This window comes from Actinia tenebrosa, unplaced genomic scaffold (genome assembly GCF_029948245.1).
Source record: "Actinia tenebrosa isolate PJP-AT-01 unplaced genomic scaffold, QUT_ActTen_1.0 PGA_scaffold12__29_contigs__length_12842862, whole genome shotgun sequence".
NCBI classification, from domain to species: Eukaryota; Metazoa; Cnidaria; class Anthozoa; order Actiniaria; family Actiniidae; genus Actinia; species Actinia tenebrosa.
The window spans coordinates 12,282,944-12,310,247 of NW_028292572.1; the positions used below are offsets into that span (position 1 = coordinate 12,282,944).

At 39.0% G+C, this 27,304-nt stretch overlaps 2 protein-coding genes and 1 long non-coding RNA gene across 13 annotated transcripts; 2 read left to right on the forward strand and 1 right to left on the reverse strand.

Annotated features, from left to right (window-relative positions):
* The first annotated feature begins 40 nt into the window (after positions 1-40).
* LOC148912277 (uncharacterized) lies at positions 41-9,813 on the forward strand. Of its 2 annotated transcripts, XM_089028393.1 has the most exons (4): positions 41-282; positions 484-7,284; positions 7,486-8,230; positions 9,594-9,813. In XM_089028393.1, the coding sequence occupies exon 2, from the start codon at positions 631-633 to the stop codon at positions 6,982-6,984; it is 6,354 nt and encodes a 2,117-aa protein (XP_088884519.1). In that variant the 5' UTR covers positions 41-282; positions 484-630; the 3' UTR covers positions 6,985-7,284; positions 7,486-8,230; positions 9,594-9,813. The 2 variants fall into 2 exon arrangements, with proteins under 2 accessions (XP_088884519.1, XP_088884518.1); XM_089028392.1 differs by having other exon boundaries at positions 484-8,230.
* Positions 8,566-15,122, reverse strand: LOC116305553 (uncharacterized). Of its 2 annotated transcripts, none has more exons than XR_004198178.2 (4): positions 14,804-15,122; positions 10,745-10,802; positions 10,124-10,306; positions 8,566-9,055 (listed from the first exon to the last, which is right to left on the reverse strand). It is a non-coding gene; the product is annotated as an uncharacterized LOC116305553 (long non-coding RNA). The 2 variants fall into 2 exon arrangements; XR_016119471.1 differs by having other exon boundaries at positions 14,800-15,122.
* LOC116305550 (uncharacterized) lies at positions 12,431-26,299 on the forward strand. Of its 9 annotated transcripts, none has more exons than XM_089028395.1 (7): positions 12,431-12,689; positions 13,924-14,056; positions 21,299-22,415; positions 23,540-23,904; positions 24,074-24,183; positions 24,935-25,099; positions 25,429-26,299. In XM_089028395.1, the coding sequence occupies exons 3-7, from the start codon at positions 21,340-21,342 to the stop codon at positions 25,666-25,668; spliced, it is 1,956 nt and encodes a 651-aa protein (XP_088884521.1). In that variant the 5' UTR covers positions 12,431-12,689; positions 13,924-14,056; positions 21,299-21,339; the 3' UTR covers positions 25,669-26,299. The 9 variants fall into 9 exon arrangements, with proteins under 9 accessions (XP_088884521.1, XP_088884525.1, XP_088884520.1 ...); XM_089028399.1 differs by having other exon boundaries at positions 14,014-14,056; XM_089028394.1 differs by lacking the exon at positions 12,431-12,689 and having other exon boundaries at positions 13,514-14,056.
* Positions 26,300-27,304: the final 1,005 nt, after the last annotated feature.

Sequence of the window (27,304 nt, forward strand, 5' to 3'; positions counted from 1 at the left end):
TACATTAAAACAATATCATAAACGTTTCTTGAGGAAGTAAGCTGTACAGCCAACTAGAAAAGCTTTTCCAAAACCTTTCACCTTTGCACACCTTATTATTTTATCGTTGGATTTATTAGTGCATGTTAATGATTTACCAGTGATTATGCTCGTATCACATAACCGTAATCGGATAGTTTGATTTGGGTGATAAGTTGATGTAGCGTGTCGAAGGAAAGTTAAACTAAGAAAGAAGCTCCTTAGAATATTAACTAATTTGCTATCCGGCCAAGTAGCACAGAGGTATGTAACTCATTATATTTAGTTCTCCTACAAGAAATTATCAATATTATTATTCAGCATAAACTTCCTATAGTTGGCTGAGCATTCATTTCTAAGTATCGCTAGACCACGTGTTGCATAATCATTCCCTAATCAAGCACATTTTTTCTATTTGTAAGCGGTTTTAACTAATACAGATATACCTTATTGTATTTTACCCAGTCTTTACGTGATTCTAATAAATGCAGTGATTGAATGATGGAATCTCAGTAAGTGATTTGCTGTTCTAACACGGCCGACCCGGGGAAACTCGAAAGATTGCCCCAGCCGTAACAGTAAAGACTCTGTGGCTACAGTGCATCTGAAGGTATGTCAAATTTTGATTTAAACACCGAGGAAATCGATGAAAACACGCAAAGAGAAAAGAAAATGACAGAGAAGGGCACAGCCTTTAAATTGGACTTGCTAGATCGTGATCGAATTACGGCCCAAAGAAATTGGCGCAAACAGTTTAATATAGTGAATGGATTGCTAGCAGACTCGGAGGATGTCAACCGGCTTCTTAGTGAAAGGGGTCTGTTGGAAGCAAAAATGGAGATTCTCGCCGGCGCGAATGAAAGGCTAGAAGAGGCTTTAGACGTAACAGAAAGACGCGTAGCGAGCGAGAAATTTGAGACGATCGACCAACAGCACTCTGACCTCCTAAAAGAAGTAAACAAAAGGTTAAGCGATTTAAAAAGGCTAAATGAAGACGAAAGATCTTCGATCTCGGGCTCATCTCGCAGCTCGAGATCAACTCGCTCTAGTAAATCCAGCAATTCCGCGTTTGCAAGAAAGGCCGAGATGGCTGGCATGATCGCGAGACTCGGCGCAGAGTTAAAATTTCAAGACTTAGAAGCACAAAGAGCCGACGCGCTAAGAAAACAAGAGGCTGAGATGACGAAGTTTCGAATTGCTAAGAATCTAGCGCTTGCGAAGGCCGAAATGAACGCGATTGCCAAGGTACAAGAAGCAGAGCTAGGATTAGTCGACGGCGCATTTGATTTGCCTAAAGAAGATGACACAGAGAAAGATTTAAACAAATATTTGAGTATGCAACTTGACTCCGTCAAAGAAGCCCCGCAACACGATCCTGTCATGCAATCTACGCATCATGCAGCTAACATATCAGAATCCCATATCCATGCAAAAGAATCTAAGTCGACTAAGTCGGAAAACCTTGGTTTCGAATCCAAATCTAAGTCAGAAAATCTTGATTTCGAGTCCAAGTATAAGACAGATCCAGAGCTAAAAAGTTATTCGAAATCTTCGAACTCGTCTGTAAATCCTTTCACCTCAACTCGCGTCATAGGCACACCATTTGACAACTATCCGTCAACACATTTGAACACACGGAACCCATTTGATCCACCAACGGATTTATTTGACGATGTTGACGCATCGCAGTTCGTGTCTTACCGAGAAACAAACGTGCATAGTAGTACACCAAGCTCGAATAATGATAACGCCCTCTGCAGATTGGCAGATTTGTTGTCCGAAAGACGCAACATAGATAGTCTTCCCCTTCCGGAACCGGAAATCTTCAGAGGCAGTATGTTCCATTATCCTAATTGGCTTAAATCCTTTGAGACTATAATAGAAAGCCGAATAGAAAGTCCAGCTCAACGGCTGTATTATCTTGGAAAATACACCGCGGGGGAAGCCAAAGAAGCGATTAGCGGTCTCCTATGTTTGGATAGCAAGGACGCGTACCTTCAGGCAAAGGGTATACTAGCATATCGGTACGGGAACCCCTTCCTTGTGGCTGACGCATACAGAAAGAAACTAAGTGATTGGCCGAAAATCCCTCCAAACGATGGAGTTAGTTTGCGGAAATTTTCCGATTTTTTATTCCATTGCTTGGCCGCAATGCAGAACGTTAAGTATCTAAAGGTGCTAAACGATCCGGAAGAAAACCAAAAAATGGCCAAGAAACTTCCAAGATACTTAGTAGATCGCTGGAGTCGAGAGGTAGATAGATGGATTAGCGGCGAACGAAGCGGCGTTTTGCTTCCCTTTGAAAGAGAGAATGAGATGGGATACCCACCATTCGCCGAGTTCTGCAATTTTATATCGCGCGAGGCAAGGATCGCATGCAATCCGGTAATCTCCAATAAAATCTTCAAAGAAGAAGAAAGTAAGAAAGAGGAAATAGCCAAACCTGTCAGAGTAGGAAGGATCTACAATCAGAGATCCCTCTTCACAGATTCCGCTGAAGTAAAGCGAGAAAATTCAGGATCCAAAAAGGACGACTCGAAGCAAGAAAGGTCAGTGCAGTGTGCGTCGTGCAAGGGACCACATAACCTAGACGACTGCAAGGCGTTCCTAAAGCTATCAGCTAAAGAGAGAGTAAGCTTCGTACGCGCGAAGGGACTCTGTCTCGGGTGCCTAAGATGGGGTCACATGCGAAAGGATTGCAGAAGGAGAGCAGTATGCAAGAGTTGCCACGGCTTCCATCCGACGTCTTTGCACGACGGTACGTTCGTTCCAAAGAAGGAATTGAAAGAGAACTCTGATCAAGAAATAGAGGTTAAGGAGGTTTCATCGAAATGTACGAAGATCAGTGACCAGAAACAAGACGACTGTGCCGCCCATTCCCTGATCGTTCCTGTATGGATACATCACAGCGACAATCCGTCCCAGGAAGTACTTGTATACGCTCTCTTAGACGACCAGTCAGACGGCTGTTTCATCAAGAATGACGTCGTTGAAAGAATGGCAGTGAAGGGAGTCCAAGTGAAGCTCAAATTGTCAACGGTACTTGCGGAACGTCTCATTGATTGTCAGAAGGTGAACGGTCTGGTGGTACGAGGCCTAAACGAAAGTGAGATCATCCCACTACCCGGAACGTATTCAAGAGAAATCATTCCAGCGAGAAGAGGACAGATTCCTCGACCAGAAACAGCTCGAAAGTGGCCACACCTGGAGCGTATAGCTGATCAACTGATGCCACACAGAAGCGACGTGGAAATCGGGTTGCTGATCGGTCTAAACTGCGCACGCGCAATCAAGCCAAGAGAAGTCATTCCGGGCAAGGACGATGAACCTTATGCGAAGAAGACTGCGCTAGGATGGGGAGTGATAGGCATAGTAGATCCTGACTGCAAGGATGTCCACGAGAAGTGCGGCTGCCATCGCATACTCGCCAGGGAGGTTGTAGGAGAGACCAAGAAACCACTTCACTTCTCCATGCGTACTCAAACAAAGGAAATAATGACACCATTTCAAGTTTCGAAGATGTTCGAACTTGACTTTGATGAATCACAAGACGAAGAGCGGACACTCTCTTACAATGACCGCAAGTTCATGCAAAGGATGAAAGATGGAATTAACCAAAGAGAGGATGGCCATTATGAAATTCCTCTACCCTTCAAAGATGATAGAATTAATCTGCCGAACAACAGAGAGTTAGCCGTAATCAGACTGATGAGGTTGAAAGGGAGGCTTGAAAAGGACGAAACCTACCGCAAGCATTACCAAGAATTCATGAAGGAGATGCTCAGTAAAGGTTATGCAGAAAAAGTTCCCCAGTCAAAGGAGAGCGGCGATGATGGTCAAGTGTGGTACATCCCGCATCACGGCGTCTATCACCCCCAGAAGAAGGATAAAATCAGAGTTGTCTTTGATGGCAGTGCGGAATACAAGGGCGAGTCACTCAACAGACATCTGCTTCAGGGACCGGACCTCACGAACAACCTCTCAGGAGTTCTGTGCCGATTCAGGAAAGAACCGGTAGCACTAATGTGTGACATCGAAGGAATGTTCCACCAAGTGAAGGTAAACGTCGAACATAGAAACTTTCTTAGGTTCCTTTGGTGGGAGGACGGTGATACGAACAATCTTTTGACAGAGTACAGGATGACAGTTCACCTTTTCGGAGCGGTCTCCTCACCTGGCTGTTCGAATTTTGCCTTGAAATCAACAGCCGACGACTACGAGATCGAGTTTGGCAAGGAAGCAGCAGAGTTCATTAGGAATGATTTCTATGTAGACGATGGGTTAAAGTCCGTTCCAACCATTGCGCAAGCCATCGCTCTTATTGAGAACACGAAGGCACTCTGCCAGAGGGGTGGCTTCAACCTGCACAAGTTCCTATCGAACAGTAAAGCAGTTATAGAATCAATCCCAATTGAGTCACGCGCGAAAGGTTTAAAGAATCTTGACATAACCAAGGACCTGTTGCCCATCGAGAGAGCCCTGGGAGTGCAATGGTGTATAGAGTCGGATCAGCTGCAGTTCAAGATCGAACTGAAGGACAGGCCATTGACGAGAAGAGGAATATTAGCAACGGTAAGCTCTATTTACGACCCCCTGGGCATGGTAGCTCCCTTTGTTCTTGTGGGCAAAAGGATACTCCAAGACCTTACCAGAGACAATGTTGGATGGGACGATAAAGTACCAGAGTCAATCAGACCTCGTTGGGAGAAGTGGAAAAGCGAGCTGCATCGCCTGGCCGAATTAAAGATTCCTAGATGCTACAAACCTGAAGGCTTTGGAGAGTGCAAGACCGTCGAGATACACAACTTCTCCGATGCAAGCACCAACGGCTATGGCCAGTGCTCCTACCTTAGAATGGTGAACGATCGTGACGAGATACATTGCGCCCTGGTAATGGCAAAGGCTAGAGTGACACCACTCAGACCTATAACAGTGCCTCGCCTAGAACTCACGGCAGCATTGGTATCCGCCAAGGTTAGCGGCTTTCTGAAGAAAGAGTTGAAATACGAAAAAATAGCAGAAGTGTTCTGGACGGACAGTAAAGTCGTTCTTGGTTATATATCCAACGATGCAAGGCGTTTTCACACGTTCGTGGCAAACCGCGTTCAGCAAATTCGTGAACGCGCCTCGCCTCACCAATGGAAGTACGTGGAAACAAGCATGAATCCGGCTGACGACGCTTCCAGAGGTCTTAGTGCTCAAGAGCTGATCGAGAGCAAACGATGGTGGAATGGCCCAAGCTTCCTTTGGCACCCAATCAAAGAGTCCCAGACTTTATCAGAAACCTTCACAGTTATCAACCACAGCGATCCAGAAGTGAAGAAAGTCACAGCCTTAGCAACGCACTCAAAAGAATACCCAACAATATTAGAGCGTGTCAAGTACTTTTCAGATTGGTATCGCGCCAAGAGAGCTATGGTGATATGCAAGAAATTTGTGCAGAAGCTAGCCTGGACGATAAACGCACGCAAGGAAAGGGTGGATCCCTATAAAAGTCGAAGAGACGGAACGTCAACAAGGGAAAGAGTTCAGTTCGATGTGCAAGACCTACAACAAGCGGAAACTCTGATCCTGAAGGCTGTCCAGAGCCAATCCTTTCCTGAAGAAATGAGAGCTCTAAAAGCCCTGGGACGTCCAGCAGAAAGGATTGTGAAATCTAGCTCTCTTCTCCGTCTGAGTCCGTTTCTTGACGAAAACCAGGTTCTCCGCGTTGGTGGCAGAATCGGATTGGCCGACCTTCCCTTCCAAGTGAAACATCCCGTTATCCTCCCAAAGAAATGTCACATGACAGGTCTAGTAATCCGCCACTATCATCAGAGAGCCCACCAAGGCAAGGCAAGAACACTAGCAGACATACGCGCTGCTGGCTTGTGGATTATTGATGGAAGCTCAGCAGTGGGACACTACATCTCCAAATGCGTCGCATGTCGAAGGCTGAGAGGCGCCACTCAGAAACAGAAAATGAGTGATCTTCCTAAAGACAGACTGGAAGAAGCTCCACCTTTCACATACAGTGCGGTGGACTACTTTGGCCCCTGGTACATAAAGGAAGGAAGACGTGAGCTGAAAAGGTACGGAGTCCTATTCACCTGCATGGCCTCACGTGCGGTTCACATAGAAACAGCAGCATCGCTGACAACAGATTCCTTCATCAACGCCTACCGAAGGTTTACCGGACGGCGTGGACCAGTGCGCCAATTAAGATCGGATCAAGGAACGAACTTTGTGGGTGCTAGAAATGAGCTTGACGCAGCCATGAAGGAAATGGACCAAGATGCCATAAAGAGAGAGCTGATAAGGACCAATTGCGATTGGATACAGTTTAAGATGAATGTCCCGCACGCAAGCCACATGGGCGGCGTGTGGGAAAGGCAGATTCGCAGCGTGAGAAGCGTGCTAACAGCTCTGCTACAGACTCATGGAAAGCAACTCGATGATGAATCCTTGAGGACACTGATGATCGAAGCAGAAGCGATAGTAAACAGCCGCCCCCTCACTACCAACGGTCTCACAGAACCAGATTCCTTAGATGCATTAACGCCGAGTCACTTGCTGACCATGAAGACTACGATAGTAATGCCTCCACCGGGAGATTTCCAGAGGGCGGACCTATACTCAAGAAAAAGATGGCGCAGAGTCCAACACCTAACCAATGAGTTCTGGCAACGTTGGAGAAGATGTTACTTACAGTCTCTGCAAGAACGACAAAAGTGGTTGCGCCCCCGAAAGAATCTGTCAGTGGATGACATCGTCATACTGAAGGATGCGGACAACCCGAGATCTAAGTGGCAGCTCGCACGCATTGTACAGCCATATAAAGACGAAGACGGCTACGTCCGCAAAGTCAAGATTGCTGTCTCCTCTCCTCACCTCGATTCCTCAGGAAGAAGAACCGGCTCCAAGATGACATACTTAGAAAGGCCGATCCACAAGCTTGTTCTGCTCCTGAGAAGCGATGACAACTAATAAATGAGAGACCAGGGAGTCCCAGCCAAGGAGCCATATAACGTGAATATCCAAGTTGAACACTGAATATTGAACATTTTTTAGTAATATATATAGTTTGTTTTGTTTGGGGTAAATTGTAATCACAATTTAGGGGAGCCATGTTAATGATTTACCAGTGATTATGCTCGTATCACATAACCGTAATCGGATAGTTTGATTTGGGTGATAAGTTGATGTAGCGTGTCGAAGGAAAGTTAAACTAAGAAAGAAGCTCCTTAGAATATTAACTAATTTGCTATCCGGCCAAGTAGCACAGAGGTATGTAACTCATTATATTTAGTTCTCCTACAAGAAATTATCAATATTATTATTCAGCATAAACTTCCTATAGTTGGCTGAGCATTCATTTCTAAGTATCGCTAGACCACGTGTTGCATAATCATTCCCTAATCAAGCACATTTTTTCTATTTGTAAGCGGTTTTAACTAATACAGATATACCTTATTGTATTTTACCCAGTCTTTACGTGATTCTAATAAATGCAGTGATTGAATGATGGAATCTCAGTAAGTGATTTGCTGTTCTAACACGGCCGACCCGGGGAAACTCGAAAGATTGCCCCAGCCGTAACAGTGCAATCGGATACTAGCTGTCTGGTGCGCTTGGAAGTCTACAGATACTATGTAGAAATATTGTAAACGTCATTATCGTTATTTAATACTGAAAATCCTTTATTATACGTGCGGCAATCCTGAACCACACCTGGTTGGAGCAATAGGACATGACGTAACATTGTCACCGGAAATGGTTCTACATCATAAACCCTTTCGAATGTTATGTTATTCGCCTTGTCAAAATGCCGGGTCGTGATTGGCTGGTTCGCCGCTGATATCCGACCAAACACGAAACTTCCAGCATAATCGCTGCTGTGTTTTGAGGCACGAACGACAAAAACATCACGATAAATATAAGATCTTTTCAAAGAAGCGAAATAGAAGACAAGATGGAAGGGTCTTACCAAAGCACCAATGATCATCTGTTTGAAGATGATTTGATCCGTATGTGTATTGAACAGTTACTCGACGATGAAGATGAGAGGGAGACCTTGTCGAATGACGAGATTTTCACCCCACAAAAGTCAAAAAATCTTCATTTTAGCACTCCAAACTATCAAGTGATCGGCCAACAGCCTCTTAAACATGGCGTAATTGGAAGCAAGACGACCTATTCTACTGGAAAGAGTGGAAAGTTTCAGCGCAATTCGGTAAGTTTTTTCAACGAATTTCTAAATCAGTGTCACGTTGGTTTGTGTTTACATTTTTTAAGATTTTCGCTCCTGCAAGTAAAGAAAAAAAATTATTTGTATCATACATGGTTTTAGCGATTTATTATCTTTTTATAAACATAAAATCAGAACAGAATAAAAAGTGTAGCAATGGAATAAAGAACCTTGAATACAAATACTTCTCACAATGTAAATCGAGCGATATTAACTCTTCATATGCTAATTAATGACAAAGCGCTTGCTTTGATGATTTCGACTCCATTTGGCACAAAATATCGAAACATTCGCGGAACAAAACACATACAAGTCAATAGTCAAGTTTTACGAGAATTTAATAGCATAAAGATGTAGTATTGTTAACGGAATTTGAAGGTTTGTAAGTATTAGGAAGGTTATTTATTAATTATCGTGAGACCACTAAATAGGGTACCTGTTTATACAGATAGCAATGATTGCTAGGGGGAGGGTGGGCTAATGATGCGTATAAAAACATTAAACCTGCCAAGAAATACAAAGAAATAAATCCATTTTCCTTTCTTTTTTTCTACCTTTTCCTCTATTTTTTTAACAAAAGCATATGTTTCTTTTTACAATAATTACAGCAAAAAAATAGTCAACTTTAACATGAATTTAGACTGGCTCCTTACATTATGTTTTATTTAAATTGATGAAATTATTCTTTATAATTGAAATTCATTCTTGTCCAGGTGATATTATTTTTCTTGGTGCTACGGTATCAGACAACCATTTCTTTGTAGCTTTTTCATCATAATTGCTGATTTTGATGCTACAGGGTTTTTTTTACTGAAAATCAAGAATATTGAGCTTATTCAAGGAATATCAACCAAATATGTTCTTCAAATAGCTCATTTTGTCTTGGTATCTGGAGCATATTGTGTTTTGACTAGAAATAACTAAAAGGATTTGAATAATTGTCCTTTTGACAAACAATCCATAAGAATAGACCTATCCCGAATTGGCTTGACTGACCACGAAACAATGGTTTGAAATCAAGACTGAACTTGATTCTTTTATTCATCAAGTTCAACCTCGACTTGAAACCGTTGTTTCGTGACCAGTCAAGTGAAATCGGGATAGGTCTATTCATAGGTCTATTGTTCTTATATTAAAAGTTTTGTTTGTTTGCACTAAAAGTCTTCACATTTCAATTCCCATTTTTTCAATCCCCATTTTTTAGTCCCCATTTTTTAAAATCCCGTACGACTTCAAAGGATGAAATAGATGCAGCTTCCCACTTTATGTGTGTTTTTATTGCATTTTCTTGATTGTAAAAAAAATTAAGCAATATATTTGTATTTATTTATTATTTATTGTCCTCGAGGCCACAAGCAAGCTGAATCCAAATGCCAAGGTGTTTGTTCCCCAAAGTTATGCCGTGAGGACATCATCGTAACAAAGCTACAGCCATAATACTCCGTTATTTAATGAAAGATACATTGTGTATGTAAATATAAGAGGATAATGTTTGTAAATTGCTTGCTTGGCAAGGAGCAATGTTTGTAATATCTTATTTTAAGATTAAAGCTTATATCATTCTGCTATCCTAGTGTTTATTCTGTGCGAGTATGAGAAAAAGAGTGTGTGTGTGTATGTTGATCTTTGAGGTATTTTTGGTCCTACATATTAAAATATATGTTTATGTTATCAGCGTCAGATAAAGGATCATTTGAAAGTGGTATTGTATTCATGTGTTTGGAGAAAATAATTTACCTGAATGTTTTTAAGAAAAAATTTTTACATTAGTATTTATTCTTATTTTTTAAAATCCAACCCACCCCATGGTCCATCCTTGGTTGTGAGACTAAGTGCGAGGTAAGAACGTAAAATCTTGGAAGTTCAGAATTGGGCTACCTGTGTGATCAGCGGTATAATTAATTTAATCCCACTTAGAGACTGAAGGGTGGACAGCCTTAACTCTGCCCTAGGGCAATCCAATAAATATCTTTCAGTAGAGGTAGGGAATAGATTCCTGCACCATTTGCGAGCCATTCTCTCCACACTTCATGCTTTCGTCACTTCCTGCGTTCTGCAGTGCTGAACGAAAAAATGGTTATTTCTTATATATAGGTCAAACAGTTCTTTATTGATTAGTTAATATGAAGTGTTTGCTTTTGTACGGGAAATCCTGAGTCTAGTCTTCAAAATAAGTCATACAGTCCTTTCACTAAACGTTGTCGTTGATCGGATCATCCCTACGCACCTACACCGAAAAGGATAACGGGTAAATTACCCAGAACTTGCGTCATCCAAACTGCTCGCCAGTTTAAATCTTCGCCGTATGCTCGAGGCATGGTTTTAACAAATTAAGTGGGATCGAAAAAAGCGCGCTCAAGACGTGTTAGATAACATATACGGCAGCTAGTAACTGAATTAATTATCCCCATGATCCTGTTCGGTCTAGGCGCGTAGGAATGAAGCCGATCAAACGACATGTTTAGTCAAAGGACTGTATACTGCATGTCTCTTACGTACTTCGTCAGGGACTTCGAAAACAACTCTATCCCTATTGGCTAGATCTTTGATACCAACTCTGTAAAAACAAACATAGGTTCAAAATCTAAAAGATATACTTAATGATGTGACTTTTCTGTTTGTTCTTAATCTTTATTTTCATTACCAAAGTGGCTTTGTTTTATAGTATTTTAATCTCTGAGGCAGCTTTGCTATAGAGCAGCTTTAAACCGGCTCGCATTTCCTAAAATACGTCTACCGATTTCTCGGTTTCTTTCTCAACATTCGTCCCTAATTTTCCCTTCGTTTTTCTCCGTCGCCTAGTCAAAGGGTTGCTACAGCAAATGCTACCATGATAACCCAGAAACCCCCCCGGCAAAACCTTCCTAATATTGACTTTTAATATTCGAAAGTGACTTATTCGAAACAACGAACTAATATCCCATATCTGAAGTGCTAATGTAGTTTGTTTACATTACTGTTCCTCATTTGTTCATTAGTTCCTGCTGTTCTAACGTACTATGCAATCATTCTGTCGTCTGATATAATTACTCTAGTTTCTTTCTGTCTAGTCAGTATTTTTCAGTAATATATCCCAGAGATATACTATATTAAAAAGCTGCCGGAAGTACACGGAGGCGGTATTTATTGGACGAAGAACAAAAAACCCCTTCATCTTGTAGATTATTGACAGGTGCTGGGATATTGTAGCAATTGATATAGGGTCGCCCCACATTGAGCATTTTACTGAGAATCAAAGGGTAATGGAAAGCCGTTTGCATCGTTCTTTTTACGTCCAGCTCACCGTCCTAGCTAAATATGACCTACAGAGTTGATTTGTTGGTCAACACCCACTTTTCTCCGTGTTCTTATGTTTATTCTCCTCTCGCTAAAACTAGGGTTTCGCAAATTCTTATTTGCTGGATATTTAATTGTCATAAATCTTCTTCGGGCATTATGTAATTCAGATACGATTCCGTCTAGTGCAAGCTCTTTAGAAGCCAAAATCCCCTCTCGAGTTGACGCCTGTATAATCCTGTCATCATCTATAGACAACCGCTTATGATGATGACTTAAAAGTTGCGAGAAATGGCTGAATTTTGTATTGCTAACATTACTGAACACAGGCGATGTTAATGACGGCTTTCCGATGTCGTCCATTGAATGATCAGCTTAACTAAGATTATATTTGAAAGACTCCCCTAACTCTCTTAAACATGATTGCTGTTAGCAAAAGCAGTTACAGCAAAAGAGGAATCCAACAGAATTATTTACAATACTTCCTCATAATCATGCAGTACTATATTTGGCACTAATATGTCATGAAAGTAATAATAATAATGATAATGGCTTTTTATGGGAAATCAATGCCAAGAAGCTTCTTCTTTCGGGAAGTTTCTACGATGTTTTGGATTAAATCTCCGACTATTCGACTCCAATTCGTACATATTTTAAGCCGGGAAAACATTTTACCTATTATTGCACCGTTTTACTGTATTGTCTGAATAATTCTCCTGGATTTTGAGGATACATATTTCTCATTTTTGCACGTGGTCAAAGCTTTTACCCTGTTTTAATGAGAGCCGCAAGTTTCACTAAGCTTAATCGACTTCTTGAAAACGATTCGCACAGTAAAGGAAAATCTGATGCTGTTTAAGCGGTATTTTGTTATGATCTATCTAATTTACCAACGCATAGTTCCGCTTTTAGTTGATGGCTACATGAGTATCATTGTTTTAAGCCTCTCGATTTTCACCCGAATCAAACAAGTCGTTTTCCAGTCGTTTCTTTGTAACTTCAGTCCTTCCCATAATCCTTATCGATAAAGACTGGTTTTCAAGACAAGACAAAAGTGACGCCGTTCAATCCCACAATCACTTGCACCATCATGTCTTTACCAGCATTTCTAGAGCCGACGTTCCTGTTGATCTCCGCCAAGAAACGAGTTTTATAAACATGGCTTCTGGTAAGATCGATATACAGTTTTAAAACATACTATCATATTCAAAAAAGTGATATAACTTTGTTTAGGTTTCGTTTTGTTGAAAATATTCTTTTGGAGTCCACATTCACGGTTAGTTGTTTTCCAATATAGGCCAAGCGCCTTTGCGCTCCTAGATAGTTGATGGGGGGGGGGGGGGGGGGAGTTAGAAAATGTTTTGTGCCTTTACAATATGAACTAAAAAAAATTATTATGGCTATAATATGACAGCAAGTAAACCCGGAAAGCAAAAGTCTATAAACCAAAGATAGCAATGAACATGAAAAAATGACGCAAGACGTTGCTATGACAACATCAGAACCCTTGCTATGCCATCAAAAATGTTTATTTAAAGAATGATAACTCAGGAACCAAATGGTAAATTTTTTCAAAACCGGAATATTTCAACATTGTATCGTAATCTTCTTTTTGACAAAAAAAGAAAAAAATTCTGTAAGAGGGATTTCGTAAAAATCAATAAAATTTGTTTGGAATAGTTCCATCTTACAGAATTTTTTCTTTTTTTTTCGTCAAAAAGAAGATTACGATACAATGTTGAAATATTCCGGTTTTGAAAAAAATTCACTTGCTGTCATATCATAGCCATAATAATTTTTTTTTAGTTCATAATGTGAATGCACAAAACACTTTCCAGCCTCCTTAAACCTCAAAAAAAATATCGTGCAACCTCTTCTGCTAGAAGAAAAATATCTAACTGTACTGTCGGGTCCAAGTATATGGTAAAGACGAAGAGTACCACCACAAATGACATGACACATAATAGGAATGATATTGAGTGGTGGAATAATAAGAAACTTTTTTATCGTTCTCTTTTGTTTGAACAATCTATTAATGCTTATGAAGATAAGTATCTCTTATATATGAGGTGACAAAAATACTACAATTTGCTAGAGCGGTTTTGCTGGACCAACGCTATACCTCTTGCTGAGAATATAACAAATCTTCGAGATAAACGATCGCGTTCAATTTATTTTTTCCATCAGCGGTTAGCAAAGACTAAACGAAACTAGTTTGTCATCTAACCACTTAATTCAGGTAGGGGAGTTTGATAACATGGAGTCGACTCCCGACAGTCACTGACTATGGTGTGCGCTATTAGCCTTATATTATATTAGACATCACCAAAACGAAGCCAAGCAAACATAAGTACTTCGAACCTCATTACTAATGAAAGGTTTCGTAACTACTTTTTTGACAGATCTAATTCGCTCATATGGAATTACGCTGTTTATTATTGGCATCAAACAAGCAAATGCAGTAGAAAAATTGTCCTATTTTGTCATTGTAGAGCTTGGATCGAATAATTGAGGTGATGCGAAACATTGGAACAGGTAAGATTACTGATAGATATAACTGTTCAGTGTAATATCTGTCACTGGAAAATAAGGTTACTTTCGACTTCCGGACTGATTCCAAAATAATTTATCGATGCAGAATCGCGAAACGAATAGAATTTGAATTAAGATGTACAAAAACATAAAGAGATTCTTGACTCCACGATATTTTATACAAAAAGCCTAGAATTAACTGATGCTTGCTTTAGCGAAAAAGGAAAAAAGAAATGAAGAAATAAACTCATAAATAAGAAGTAGATTAGTTTCCATCTGTGATCCGAAACTGTAGGCGAAGATTTCATCTAGTCTTAGTATTATCAGTTGCCTATTTTCTAAGCTCTCAAAAACGTAACTTTTTCATTAAATTTCTACAGTTAAATCCAAGATTTTTCAGTATTTCATCTGATAAAACAGCGTCACTAACGATTCTTGGCTACTTAGGGTTCACAATTTCAGTATTCGATTGCGTTTTTTCATTAAACATGAAACAACTGCTTTTTTGCATTCGTTGAGCTCGAATACTGTTATGTAAACGAATACTGATAATGATACGTTTGATATAGTATAAACCCGTGAAAATCTAGGAAAAACTGTTCTCGCTGATTGGTTCGGTGGTTAGAGATTGAATGACGCGTGTACGTCGAGGACTTCTTCAGTCTTACAAATCCCAACTTGTCGTTATTTTAATAGAAGTGTTTATTCATTTATTCATTTGTATTATTATTATTATTTGTACATACTTACAACTCCTGATTCGTACTGTACTCCAACAATAATAGTACTCAGTGCTATCCTTGGTGAGAATAACATCTTCAATTAGAAATGATTCTTGTTTAAAAAACAGCCAAATAAGCCTGAAGCGAGATGACGTTTTACCCCCGACTCTATACTATAATAGTTTTTAAAATTCTTTCATATTAAAATTTTTGATTCCTTAGAGAATACAGGAACAGTAGTCATAATTAAAGAACAAAAGCAATGTGAAAAGGATTATGGTCTAGAGACGGGGGTAAAACGTCATTAGATTGTGTTGAGCGGGTGGCAATCCACCATTCACGTTCAAAATAACCTCTTAGTCATGTGTTATTTTCCAATTTAGCTCTTTAATATTCATAATGTTTCACTTTCGAAAATGAAACTGAATGCTAAAGCGAAGACTCGTTACTAAAATAGTTTATAAGTCAAACAATTCAAATGTTAACTGAATTGTTAATTCTTCTACTCCTCAAAGGTTTGTTCTTGTTCCCGCCCGGTTTTTCATGGTGAATAATGTCTTTCATGTATATATCGATTCCACACTCCCTACCAAAATATACTTTTTGATTGTCACGTGACTTAAATCTGGAGTCACGCCTAGATTAGATTCCTGGAGTTGTAATTACGAGAGTAGAGTTTGTTAGGTCTCTCTTGATTTGAGAGGTTTTCCCCGGTTTTTCTAGCTCTCTCCTCCGCAAAACCGAACGCGCGTTCCGCCATTAGATCGCAAACTATCCTAGTCACATGATCTAGTATTATACTTGATGGATTTCATGATGTTTCAATTTGCTAAAGAACTGGGCTCGTACCATTCACTAGGGCTGTAAATACTAATAAATATGCGATCGATAATGCAAGCTGGGCTAGCCGTACGATTACTGACATACTTCAATTGTTCGTTTTTCATTACGTCCTGCACACATATTTGATTTGTCGAAATAGAATTGTGACATATCGCCACGGCCGTCCCACCGACGCTTGCGCACTGATCACAAAGGTGCCGATCATGTCTATATTACCCTGCATGCAGTCCCAAGTGCGCTTATCGGAAGAACTTATTTTGAATAATTTTCAATGATAACGAAAGCGGCCAGACTCTTGAATTTTAACGGCCCGGCCTTTGCCGGCCTTAGATATTTGATTCATATACCAGTGTTATCGCAGGAAATCCATTCTTGGTAAGTCTAGTGATGTTTTCCTTTGTACTGAAGCCGACTTCGTCAAAACCGATATCGATGTAGCTTATATTTTCATTTGAGTATCAAGCCTCAATATTTTGTATTAAAAACGTTTAGAAAAACCGAGTCGTTTTCCAGACATTGAAAACTGGACCATTTGCAAGGTTGTCTTGAGGTAACTCGAGCCGGTTATACTAGGAACATTCTTGCTCGGCCAATTTTTGAAAAAATCTTCAATCACTTCGTCTTTTTTACCAAATGGTTTGGTTCTCATTGTTTAGTTTGGAAACAGTGTGCATGTCGAGTAAGTTTGCCTCTTGACTGCTAAGAATAATGATCAATCGTCTGATCGACACAGTCATCTCTTAAAATTAAAAAAGGGAAAAAAATGAACGAATCTATTGACTACGAATGACGCCGATCGTCAAATGTCATGTACCAGCAATTAACTCTGTCCAATCTAGGTCAGTCGTGTTAAATTTTCATGGTCTTTTTTCGTGTTATTCATTATTTCTATTATTTTCTATTTATCAAACCTGGTCTTGTTGGCGCCGACATTCGAGCTACACAACATAACTATTTGTCATCACTTCTACAGATTATTAACTTCATCTATTCTTATACTTACTGAATATTCATCGTGCATTTGGAAAACAACCGCATTTATTGTTCTCAGAAGCACTGTCATACATCAATAGATGACAGGAAAATGAAACGTTAAACTAATAAAATTTCTTAGGAAAATAATTGGTCAATAAGCTTGAAACGAGATGACGTTTTACCCCCGTCTCTAGACCATAATCCTTTTCACACTGCTTTTTTTCTTTAATTATGACTATTGGTTCTATATTCTCTAAGGAATCAAAAATTGTAATATGAAAGAATTTTAAAAACTATTATGGTATAGAGTCGGGGGTAAAACATCATCTCGCTTCAGGCTTATTCGAATTTTTTATTAGCGGATAATTCCATGCGCTGAATGAAATGTTCAAGTCTTTTAAAATGTTTTTACTTTTTTTTAAAAAAGAATTAATATATAGTATGTGGTACTCGACTGAAAACGCAAGCAAAAAAGTGTATTTGATGCTTTCATCAATTGAGAAAGATTATGTTCACTTTATTGAAATATTAATTTTTTTCTTATTTTAATGAAGTCTTCTAGAAATGAGAGGTTATATCCGCAGTAAGCCATTGACTCGAACAGATGAGGGCAAGAAAGATAAATGCACTTTTAGTTGAATTCTATAGTTTATGTTGAATTTTAGAGTATAAGATGTAGAGCCACTTGAATGACAAGACCTATCAGTCAATACATTGTTTAATATAAATGGTTTAAGGTTTACTTCCGCTCGCTTACACAGTGATTGCTCAACGTAAATGATGAAATCAAAATTGAGCGAACGTATGTTTTTTTTTGAGGGGGTAGGGGAGAGTTGTCAGTTAATATTTGAACTTTCATGGGGCGACAAACTTTTTGTTTAACAAAAGCAGTTACGTTTTCTTGTTCACTTCAATAGAAGGATCATGAATTTCATACTATAAGTACAGTAAAGGGGGAGGGACTACAATCATATGTAAACAGTTTACTACGAATACCCCCTCACCCCCTCCCCAATAAAAAAAAAACATGTAACTTCCTTAAGCTTCCAAACAACTGGTTTGATAAATAGCATAGATTGACTACAATACTCTTTTTAATAATAAATACAGTCCATAGTTGAGGACTTTAAAAGAGGCGGTTACTCTTAAACTACCACCATTAGTAGAACGTGCAAATTGATAAAAATCAATCATGCGGGGAAACCTTTTGACTGTTATCAAAAAATGACCACAATCTTCTTAAGCAGCAAAAATGGCTTCGAAAGATTGTCGGCTTTTGATTAATTTTTTATATCGAAACCCCCAAGACTTAACCAAGCTAACCTCAAATGAAGGACATCTTTAATTTTCGATACTCAAATATGCAACTTGTCTCAGTAGACAATGTGGCTTTGCATTCTCTTATTTCGATCAGTTCAGAATGTAAATAGCTATTCCACGAATGACCTTTTTCGAAGAGGTTGGATCTTAAGTATTTTTTGATGAAGTAAATTGTTTTATCGATGAAGGGCGGTTATAATTTCAAATCATTTTGCACTCATGGTTTATGCTTGAATTTATAACGAGTAGGTTTTTTTATGTCACCTGTCAAGTTTCTGCGCTTGGATGGATTGTTTATTTATAACACCACAAGGGTGACATACCACAATACTGAAAGAACACGAAGAGTTAGTCAAAAAATCGAATAGAAGGAGCTCTACAAACACAAGAAACATCTAAATGCTTCAATCTGAATCTGTCTCGAGAGTGGAAACCGTTAAATGACTGACAGATAAAATCACGAAGGTAAATGATAAAACATTGCCATGTATTCTTCGGCAATAAGATAAATCTCTCTTCTTTTTTTTTTTTTGGAATTTGCGCACCTTTTTCTCGGCTTTGGGGGTATACATGAGATACTACTAAGTCCAATGCAAACCTACGGGTTAAGTTCACTAAACATGCACCCAAATCAGAAGTTTCCACAACGGCCCCGTTGTCAAAATAGAGTAAGCTGAAGACAAAGCTACAACACTGATGATGTCACTGACGTGTTCGTTTGATTAGTATTAAATACTCAATGTCATTGAGTGTTTACAGTAGTGAATCAGCCCGAAAACTCGCCTGATAAAAGTCTGAATTACATTCATAATTCTACAGCAGTTATTGCGATAATGATTTTTTTTACGTTATTTCTAACAAAACCAAACTAATTAACATTTTTAACTCAACCAACTTGAACTGGGTTCCCTGTGTCGTAGCTTCGTTCATCCAGAGATTCAACCATTAACATGCTAAAGTAAGTACAAAGCCATAGTCGTAGCTGGAATTAATTTCCAGTTTATGTATATATCATTACAACTACGAATGACTCTATTTCACATATCCCTCAGTCTTCGTGTTTACAGGAGGGTCCATAACAGACAGTTATGTCACTCACTTCTTGCATGCAAGTAATCACGATCTTCCTCTTTCTGCGTAACCATGATATTTTGAACGCCTACCAAACTTCCAGAAACCTCTCAACACGTTTTATTAGTAAGGTACTTATAAAAGATTCTAGTTGAACATTAATTTTTTTACAATTACTGTATTTGAATAGCAAGTTTAAGAATAAGTTTGACCGCTTGTTCTTTCTGTATAGTTTCGTCTCGACTACCCGTAGTGAGCTTTTCACTTTTAGTTTATATAAATATGCTTAAGCTTAAATACCTTGTAAGCTTATGTGCTTTTTATGAGATATTCAGTAACTTACTTATCGTCAATTTGATGTATTAAGTGTTGCACAACGGTAATTACGTGATAGTTAAGACATTTTTTAAGTCTGAATTTTGCTGAACCTGAGACGTGGCATGCAGACGATTTTTTTAAAACATGTGTCCGTGTACATTTTAATGAAAAAACAACTATAAACAATTATAAAACTGATGGGAAAAAGTAGGATTACCGATAAACTAGTTTCCTTTAAGCCTTAGGAATAGTTTAAATTGGGTGAATTGACAATTTTACAATAACAAAAACGATAAAAACTTCTCATTTTTACTGATCAAAACAACTAACGGAAAGAACACGCGCTCGTTGGGGTCAGCTTTATCTGTCTATCACCTCTTATTATTGATAAAAAATAACCAATCTTCGCGCAAAAAATTTGTAAGTTATTGTAAAAAATAACTTGCATGGCAGTTACCGACTTCAATTTCTTGACCTTCCTAGAAAAAGTTTTTTGTATAGTCTTAATTTGAGAATGTAAAAAGCGATTCATTCGAATCAGTTGTTGCAGCCATGAACAACATGTGAACAAATTCACACTTTTAAACTATATCTTAAGAGTTAAAAAATTCACATTCAAATAAATCGGTTGATTCGAAAAACTTGCACTGAAACACTAGAACTCAAAATTTGTAGAGTTAAATAATTAATAATTTAATATTTAATGAACATTTATTATCAGCTTAAACTTAATTTTGCGTTCACGACAGATAAGAAGTGTTCAAATCACATCGACAGTTTTATTTATGTTGATTAGAATTTCAAGTGCCATTTATTACAAAACTTTAATAAATGAGTTATTTATGAAAAATATTTAAAAATTCAGATCTATATTAAGGTTCAATCCTTTCCTTTAGTATCTCAGTTTTTTCCCTTCCTTATTTATTTATTTTATTCACTCTTCCGTTCTTTCCTTTCTTATGTAATTCGTTTCTTTTGACTCGGTGTAAATGTGGCACTACACACTGCTGGCAGAGTTACAGAAGGAGACTGCCACCAGGGAAACGGGGCATAAGTCTGAGTAGGAGACGAGAGTGAAACCTGTCCGGATTTATTTGATATTCTGATTTTTCAAGTCATTGATCAGGCAATTAACAGAGCTGAACGTAAGCTGAAAGCGTTGTCTAATAAGGGTCATCTAGGTGATAGAACAATAATCTAAACCCTATTGCATTAACCTTTATTGTAAATATTGCCAACTGGTAAATATTGCCAATCCAGTTGGTATTCTTAAAACACTTTTTGTTTCTTTGATTATTTCTTCATTTCTGTTTCATTTCAGTGTCCCCAATTAGTTGCATAAACTAAATACATCGACACTTAAATAATGTTATTTATTTTTTGATAAGATCCCTTGGCCTTCAGTAGTTTTTCTACTCAGTCCTCGTGTCTACCAGTTTCGGTTTTGTAAGTAATGTTTTCTCGTTCTTTTGCTTGCTTCATTCGTTCACTTGATTTACTTTATCAATTATTTGATGTATAACTTTATAGAAATCTAGATCCTTCTGGTTATGTACGTATGTTTTGCGGACCACGACTACCTTACAATCAAACCACCTCAAGCGTTAACACGTAGATAGTCATTAATGACTTTTTTGGATTCTTGATTTCATCATTCGATTCGAACATTCATTATTGAAAACGAATCTTCAAAGCCTGGCATATACAAAAGCCAAGCATATATGCAACTGAAATGCAAAAACAACTTTTTGTGCAAGGAATATGTAATATTAATAACTTACCTTCTGTTTCCGCTATAAACAAGAGTCACGAGCCAAGCTCATTGAATTTTCAAATTATTATTATTTTTTCAATATTGAAGATCCGTTTTCAATAGTGAATGTTCGAATCGAATAATGAAATCAAGAATCCAATAACAAAGTCATTAATGACCTCTACGCGGTGTTCAAGCTTGAGGTGGTTTGACTATAACCAAATTATTGTTGTTTGTCTTTAGATAGTGAGCTACCTCACGGAACGTAATGTAAAGACCGCAAGATGATTCGTTGTTCCTTAAAATGGTTGATACCTCGTCTGGGCATGGTCTTGGTTGTAGTATCATTTCTTCAACTGGTTGCATACATGCGTGGTATGCCCAAGACCAGCTCGTCCACTGACTGTCCTCGTACTAACATCTTTATCAAGAAAGTCATCAGAGAGAGAAAGATTCTATTGAATTGTACCACATCTACCACGGTTAACTTGAAGGATGAGGTACGCAAAGAAAAAAAACATTTAGCCGCCATGTTGCGAAAATTACTCTTTGATTTAAGTGACACGCAGAGAGACGCGGTGACGTTAGCACCGTTATATCATCGTCTAGGAGAACACATCAAAACAGTGAATGAAATACTTCATTCTCTGCAGGAGGACAAAGTAGAACTCAATGAAAAATATGTCCAAAGGAATGAGAAAAAACCTTCAAAAAGTGTTATTTGCCCGGAAAAGTTCATGGGATCAGACCTTTCTCTTGGGTATCCGTGGTTCAGGACAGGATTTGCTACTTTAAACTGTACGGATAGTGTTCCAATGCACAGGCTTATTACTGTGATACTTCATTATAGCAGACAACTACCTCTACCATCACAAAGCTTGTACACCGTTCTACAACGTATTGCAAAGTTTTATCCTGGAATTAATGTCGTCTTATCCTCTGACAATAATCAAGAAAATCTTAGAAAAAGATCTTTAGAATCACAACTCAACATTTCGTTATCATTGAAAACTTTTCCCAAACAAAACCAAGGAGAAATATGGAACTCCTTAATAAATGACGTCACTACGCCATACGTATTCCTCGGTAGTGACGTCACTCATTTTACCGATGACATCAATTTTGAGAGACTTATACGTGTGATTAGTACAAATAAAGAAGTTGTGATTGCTGGAGGGGGGTATCGTAATCAGAGAGGCGAGTGGGATATCGGGTGTTTACAGACAGTGTTTCGTAACTGGACAATGCATTATAGAGGTGGATATTATCGATCTTTTGGGGATTGCATCGTGTGTGACCATGTTCAAGGTCCTTGGGTGGCTGATACTGAAAAGCTTAGGAAACTACCCTTCGACCAAAAGTAAGTAGTATCTTTATCAAACTTAAAGTGCACCTACACCCTTAGGAAACTACCCTTCGACCAAAAGTAAGTAGTATCTTTATCAAACTTAAAGTGCACCTACACCCTTAGGAAACTACCCTTCGACCAAAAGTAAGTAGTATCTTTATCAAACTTAAAGTGCACCTACACCCTTAGGAAACTACCCTTCGACCAAAAGTAAGTAGTATCTTTATCAAACTTAAAGTGCACCTACACCCTTAAGAAACTACCCTTCGACCAAAAGTAAGTAGTATCTTTATCAAACTTAAAGTGCACCTACACCCTTAGGAAACTACCCTTCGACCAAAAGTAAGTAGTATCTTTATCAAACTTAAAGTGCACCTACACCCTATTTTTTCCGATCTGGAGTAAAACTTTAAGTCACAGAAAGCAGCTCTTTGAAAAAAAATTTTTAGATCCATCAAAACGAGAATTTTTGGTGCTCTATCAAAGATTGGAAAAAAGGCCATTTTAGCCGAAGTAAGTGGACCATGGCCGTAATTACAGAGGAGACTGGGTCGAGCGACGTGTTACGTCATCACAGGCCAACATAACCACAGATTACAACAGATTCTATATCAGAGTCCATCTTCAATGTGTATTTGTCTTAAACAAGCTCTTCTGTCTTTCAAAAGTACTCAATTTGTTTATTAACTATCAGGCACCAAACAGTCATAGCCTGCGATGACGTCACACTCGGACCCACACTCCCTCTTTGATTGTGCGGTAATGGACCAAACATTTCGTATTTTTATATCAATTTTTCGCATTAAATTTTTTTCAAATGTGACCAAGTTAAGTTTCGTGCAACTGAATTGGATACGTTTTTATGTACTTCTTTTTAAAACGTTTTTAAAAGATTAACATCACCTTTATCCCTTGAATACCTTTCCAATTTTGAGGAAAGGGTGGGCGAGCATGCGCGGCTTTCGCGAAAAAGGTTCCCGCCAAATCCACAGGGATCCCGCATTTCTAAGGCCATGGAGGAAAACCTTTTCTACTATCCCGACAAACAATGTTAACCACTTTATCGAACAATTCAACTTCTCTTTTATTTCGCAATGTTTTTTGTGATCTAAAAATTTCTTAAATTTTCAACACAGTCTCCAATATGGCGTCTTCCACGACTTCTTTTTCCGTCTCAAGACAGCTAACCCAGGAAGCTTAGCGGTCACATGCCCAGACGTCATGTTCAATATTAACACCAGGAAAGTAGACGACGAGTCTTATGTTGAACTTGCTAAGAAATGGGATATCAAGAAATGGGTAGAGTCAGATGGTCAAGTAAGGTGGTACGGCTGTAGACGTGGGTACCGGCACAATCAGGGGACATCTAAATGTAGTTTAACCAAAGGTCTTGGTAACCCACCTTGTGAACTCGAGAATCTTGCTGATGCTATCAAATTTATCATGAGAGAGTGCGAAAAAGCAGGCTTGTTTTGTGAATTACAAGAAGGGACGCTACTAGGTAAGATATCTCTCTTGATACTTTATCTGTTCTTGCAAATATTCCGAGACAGGAAAAGAATAACTAGGAAAGAGAAAAGAATGTCGCCCTCAGCCCTCCCCAATCTAACATGCACACTTTGACTTGGAACGGATTATTTTTAATCAGGTTCTTATTTCATCTATACTAGGTGCTGTCAAATTTAACAAAGTCCTTCCCTGGGAGAGAGACGCCGATATAACATTTCTGACAGCAAACTATACCGCATTCAAGAAGCTTAGACCAAAGTTTATCGAACAGGTGAGAGAACTCGAGCTCTAGATTATTTGTGGGGCAGATATCTTGTGCGCATTCTGATTATTGTTTTCCCATGAGCCAATTGGCGTCTCAGTTAAGATTGTTCTCCTTACCAGGGCCCGGTTGCATAAAGCTCTCTTAAGATAAAAGCATCCATAAGTATTGTTCCAAAACAATAGGCCATTGTACTAAGACAATACTTACGAGTGTTTCTAAACTTTTTTATCTTAAGAGAGCTTTATGCAACTGGGCCCAGGGCGTTATGTCTTCTTTCCGTCAAAACAGAAGTCAAGAAAACTCCCCACAAAAAAAAAATCCCTACTTGCATCGTTGTGTGCATTTGTTAAATCTGTCTAGTATTGGGTAGTGCGAAGCGCCTGCTATGCGTTACTTTTAGGGATAAGATCAACACGATTGTTTAGAGGGGAGGGGTTGGGTTGCTCGGTATCCAACACCTTCGGAAGTAAGATCCTGGATTTTGTCTAAATCAGTAAACAGTAACTGAAATACCGGAATTGAATGTACTGTCTGTCTTCACGTATGCTAACCAACTTATTTATGTAAATATTCACTACAAACACCCAGTATCGAGCATATCAAAGGGTCTCAGACGGAAGAGGAGATATTTACCTGTACTCACCAATTAAATCGATAAAATGGAGTCCCTATTTTGGACTACTGTCTTTTCCTTGTCCCTCGTTTTGTTAGTTGAAGTTGTAGATACAATACCAGTCATTCATACTTGTACATCTAGGGCTATTCTTTGACTGACGATGATCCGTCCTTGTGGTGCTGTGTTGACGGCAGGCAGGCAGGGGGCAAGTTTAGAGTCGGTACACCTGGTTTTACTATCGAAATGTATGGACAGCACATGATGGAATCAGAAATACTAGCAGCTAGAGGACAGCCATCCACTAAGGTACAACACCATACAACAACGAAACACAGCTGCGCGCAATCGATTTGGAAAAGAATTCGAGAGAGAATCAGTAGAATTCTGGGTTAGCGGTAGACACCAGAAACAATTGTAAATCTTATATTTTTCGAGGCTTATTTCTCATAAACAGGAAGGGAGAGCACAGGTAGCCCAGGAACCTCACCCCCTGGATCCGCTTCAGGAGCCTATAAAATATCTGTAGATGGCTTTGTCCAATTGGTTTGCTGTTAGTCTGTTTTTGACGGTTTTTGATGTAGACCCTGTAATAGCATAATAAGTAAAACATAATGTTTTTGAACTTTTCTTTCTAGATCAATTTCGCTGGAGAGTGGGTGAATGTGGTTCGTAACCCAGGGTTGTACGCACGTAACCGATATGGTCCTAATCACTTTAGGCATGCTGAGCACTGGATGGATCTAGGCTATGTTACAGGATGGTCCTTCTATAACCCATCACACTTTACTCCGTGTCCTACTCCTGGACATTCAGCATGTTTGGATCAGTATCCAGCTGATGGCAACATACAGTTCAGTGATTACACTACGCTATAGTCTTATTGTCGTGGTTACTCTCACGGTTACTATAGCCTTGTTGTCATGGTTACTCTAAAGGATAACAGCCTTGTTGTCATGATTACTATTATGATTACCACAGCTTTGTTGTCGTGGTTACTGTTTAGTTACCACAGTTTTGTTGTCATGGTTACGATTCTCTTCCACTTCCTTCTTTTATTTGATGTAATATTAAGTCAATTTATCCGTTTATTCGTTATGCTCAATGTGCAATAACTCCCTAGGCTAATATTAACAATTCTAAACAGGACGTAAAACTATGGCCTTGGACGTGCTATGGCATATCATGGCAAACGTAACGGAATTCCTTTTATAAACAAGGTGAGATTGAGGATTGAGCACGTGACTGGATCACGTGGATAACGTTACTGAATTTTCAAGCCAATTATGTTGATTTTTTCTTCGAAGATACTGGGAATATTGGAGCAAAAATGATATAAAAGTACGAATGTTTGTGACCGAGATTTAGATATCATTTTTTGGGACAATTTTATGATAACAGTATTAGAAATATTTTCGGAAGGTTAAATATATCATTAATACGTTTTATTAAAATAATGTAAAATGGTTTTTAATGAGCGCGATCATATCATAAACCTAAAGGAATGAATATGCGTTCACTTGGACTACCTATGATTGAATTTAAGACAAGTACTACAAAGAAACATATTTTTCCCTGTTCGACACATTTTGAGAGTAAGCGATATATTTATATGTAATGTTTCAAATACGAGTTGCTGTATTCTATTGGGGTTTCAAAATCCGAGTGGAATTTCAAATGCCGAGACGTAGCCGAAAATCAAAGTTAGTTATTGGACAAATAATGCGGCTGGAACAGCGGCGGATAGCGAATGTGTTAAGGGCGTTCCCCCGTAAAGTTTTTCCAAATGCATGATGAAACAACAGGCGTGTCCTGTCGGGAAAGAACATCACCTCCCTAGACAGCGTCACGCCCAAATCTGCCGCGCGGTCTCCCGAGAAAAAAATCCAAACTAAAGAAAGATAAGTCCCGACTAAGGATATAAAGGGCGATGGGGGCGCTATCCCCCTTTTGCAATTCGCTAAATATACTGGGCTAGCTAGGTGTTCTAATTTGTTCATGAATAGTGGCACCGCCTTCTTAGGGCGTACCCTGGCTTCTGCTTGTTCTTCTTTGATGGTTTTTAAGTAGTCTGTCACGTAGTGGTGTGAGGGTGGGTTCATCGTACCGAGTTCGTAGTTCCAACTACCACCCCGTTCGGCCTGGGTGAAGATTGATCGCAATTTGCCAATCAGACTATCGACAGTGCCAGCCGCTAGTCTCGTGAGGCAATCGCAGGTGCTAGCGTTGATAGCGGTTTGGCAGCAGTTCGTCTGGTAGACTTTGGTTCGTCTTGTTTTGTCTTTCCAGACCTTCCAGACCAGAAACGAAACTAGGTTTCAAGGTGTGGCTGAGGCAAGCGATTTCGGGGTTGGCAGCGAGGCTAAGAACGTTGTGAACTCACGATGAAGTGCAGACTTCTGTTTTCATGGGGTTTGTCCTTCTTTTTCCTGTCGAGTTGTGTTGATCCTGATAGGCGCAACCGGCGGTGGCACGGGCTTTGCTCTAAACCCAACAAAAATTAAAGTTCTGGTC

Coding starts and splice junctions, on each gene's coding strand:
- LOC148912277 (XM_089028392.1), top strand. CDS start 631: ATGTCAAATTTTGATTTAAACACCGAGGAAATCGATGAAAACACGCAA.
- LOC116305550 (XM_089028395.1), top strand. CDS start 21,340: ATGATTCGTTGTTCCTTAAAATGGTTGATACCTCGTCTGGGCATGGTC. Junction 23,905..24,073: donor ACAAGAAGGGACGCTACTAG/GTAAGATATCTC, acceptor CATCTATACTAG/GTGCTGTCAAATTTAACAAA. Junction 24,184..24,934: donor GACCAAAGTTTATCGAACAG/GTGAGAGAACTC, acceptor TTGTACATCTAG/GGCTATTCTTTGACTGACGA.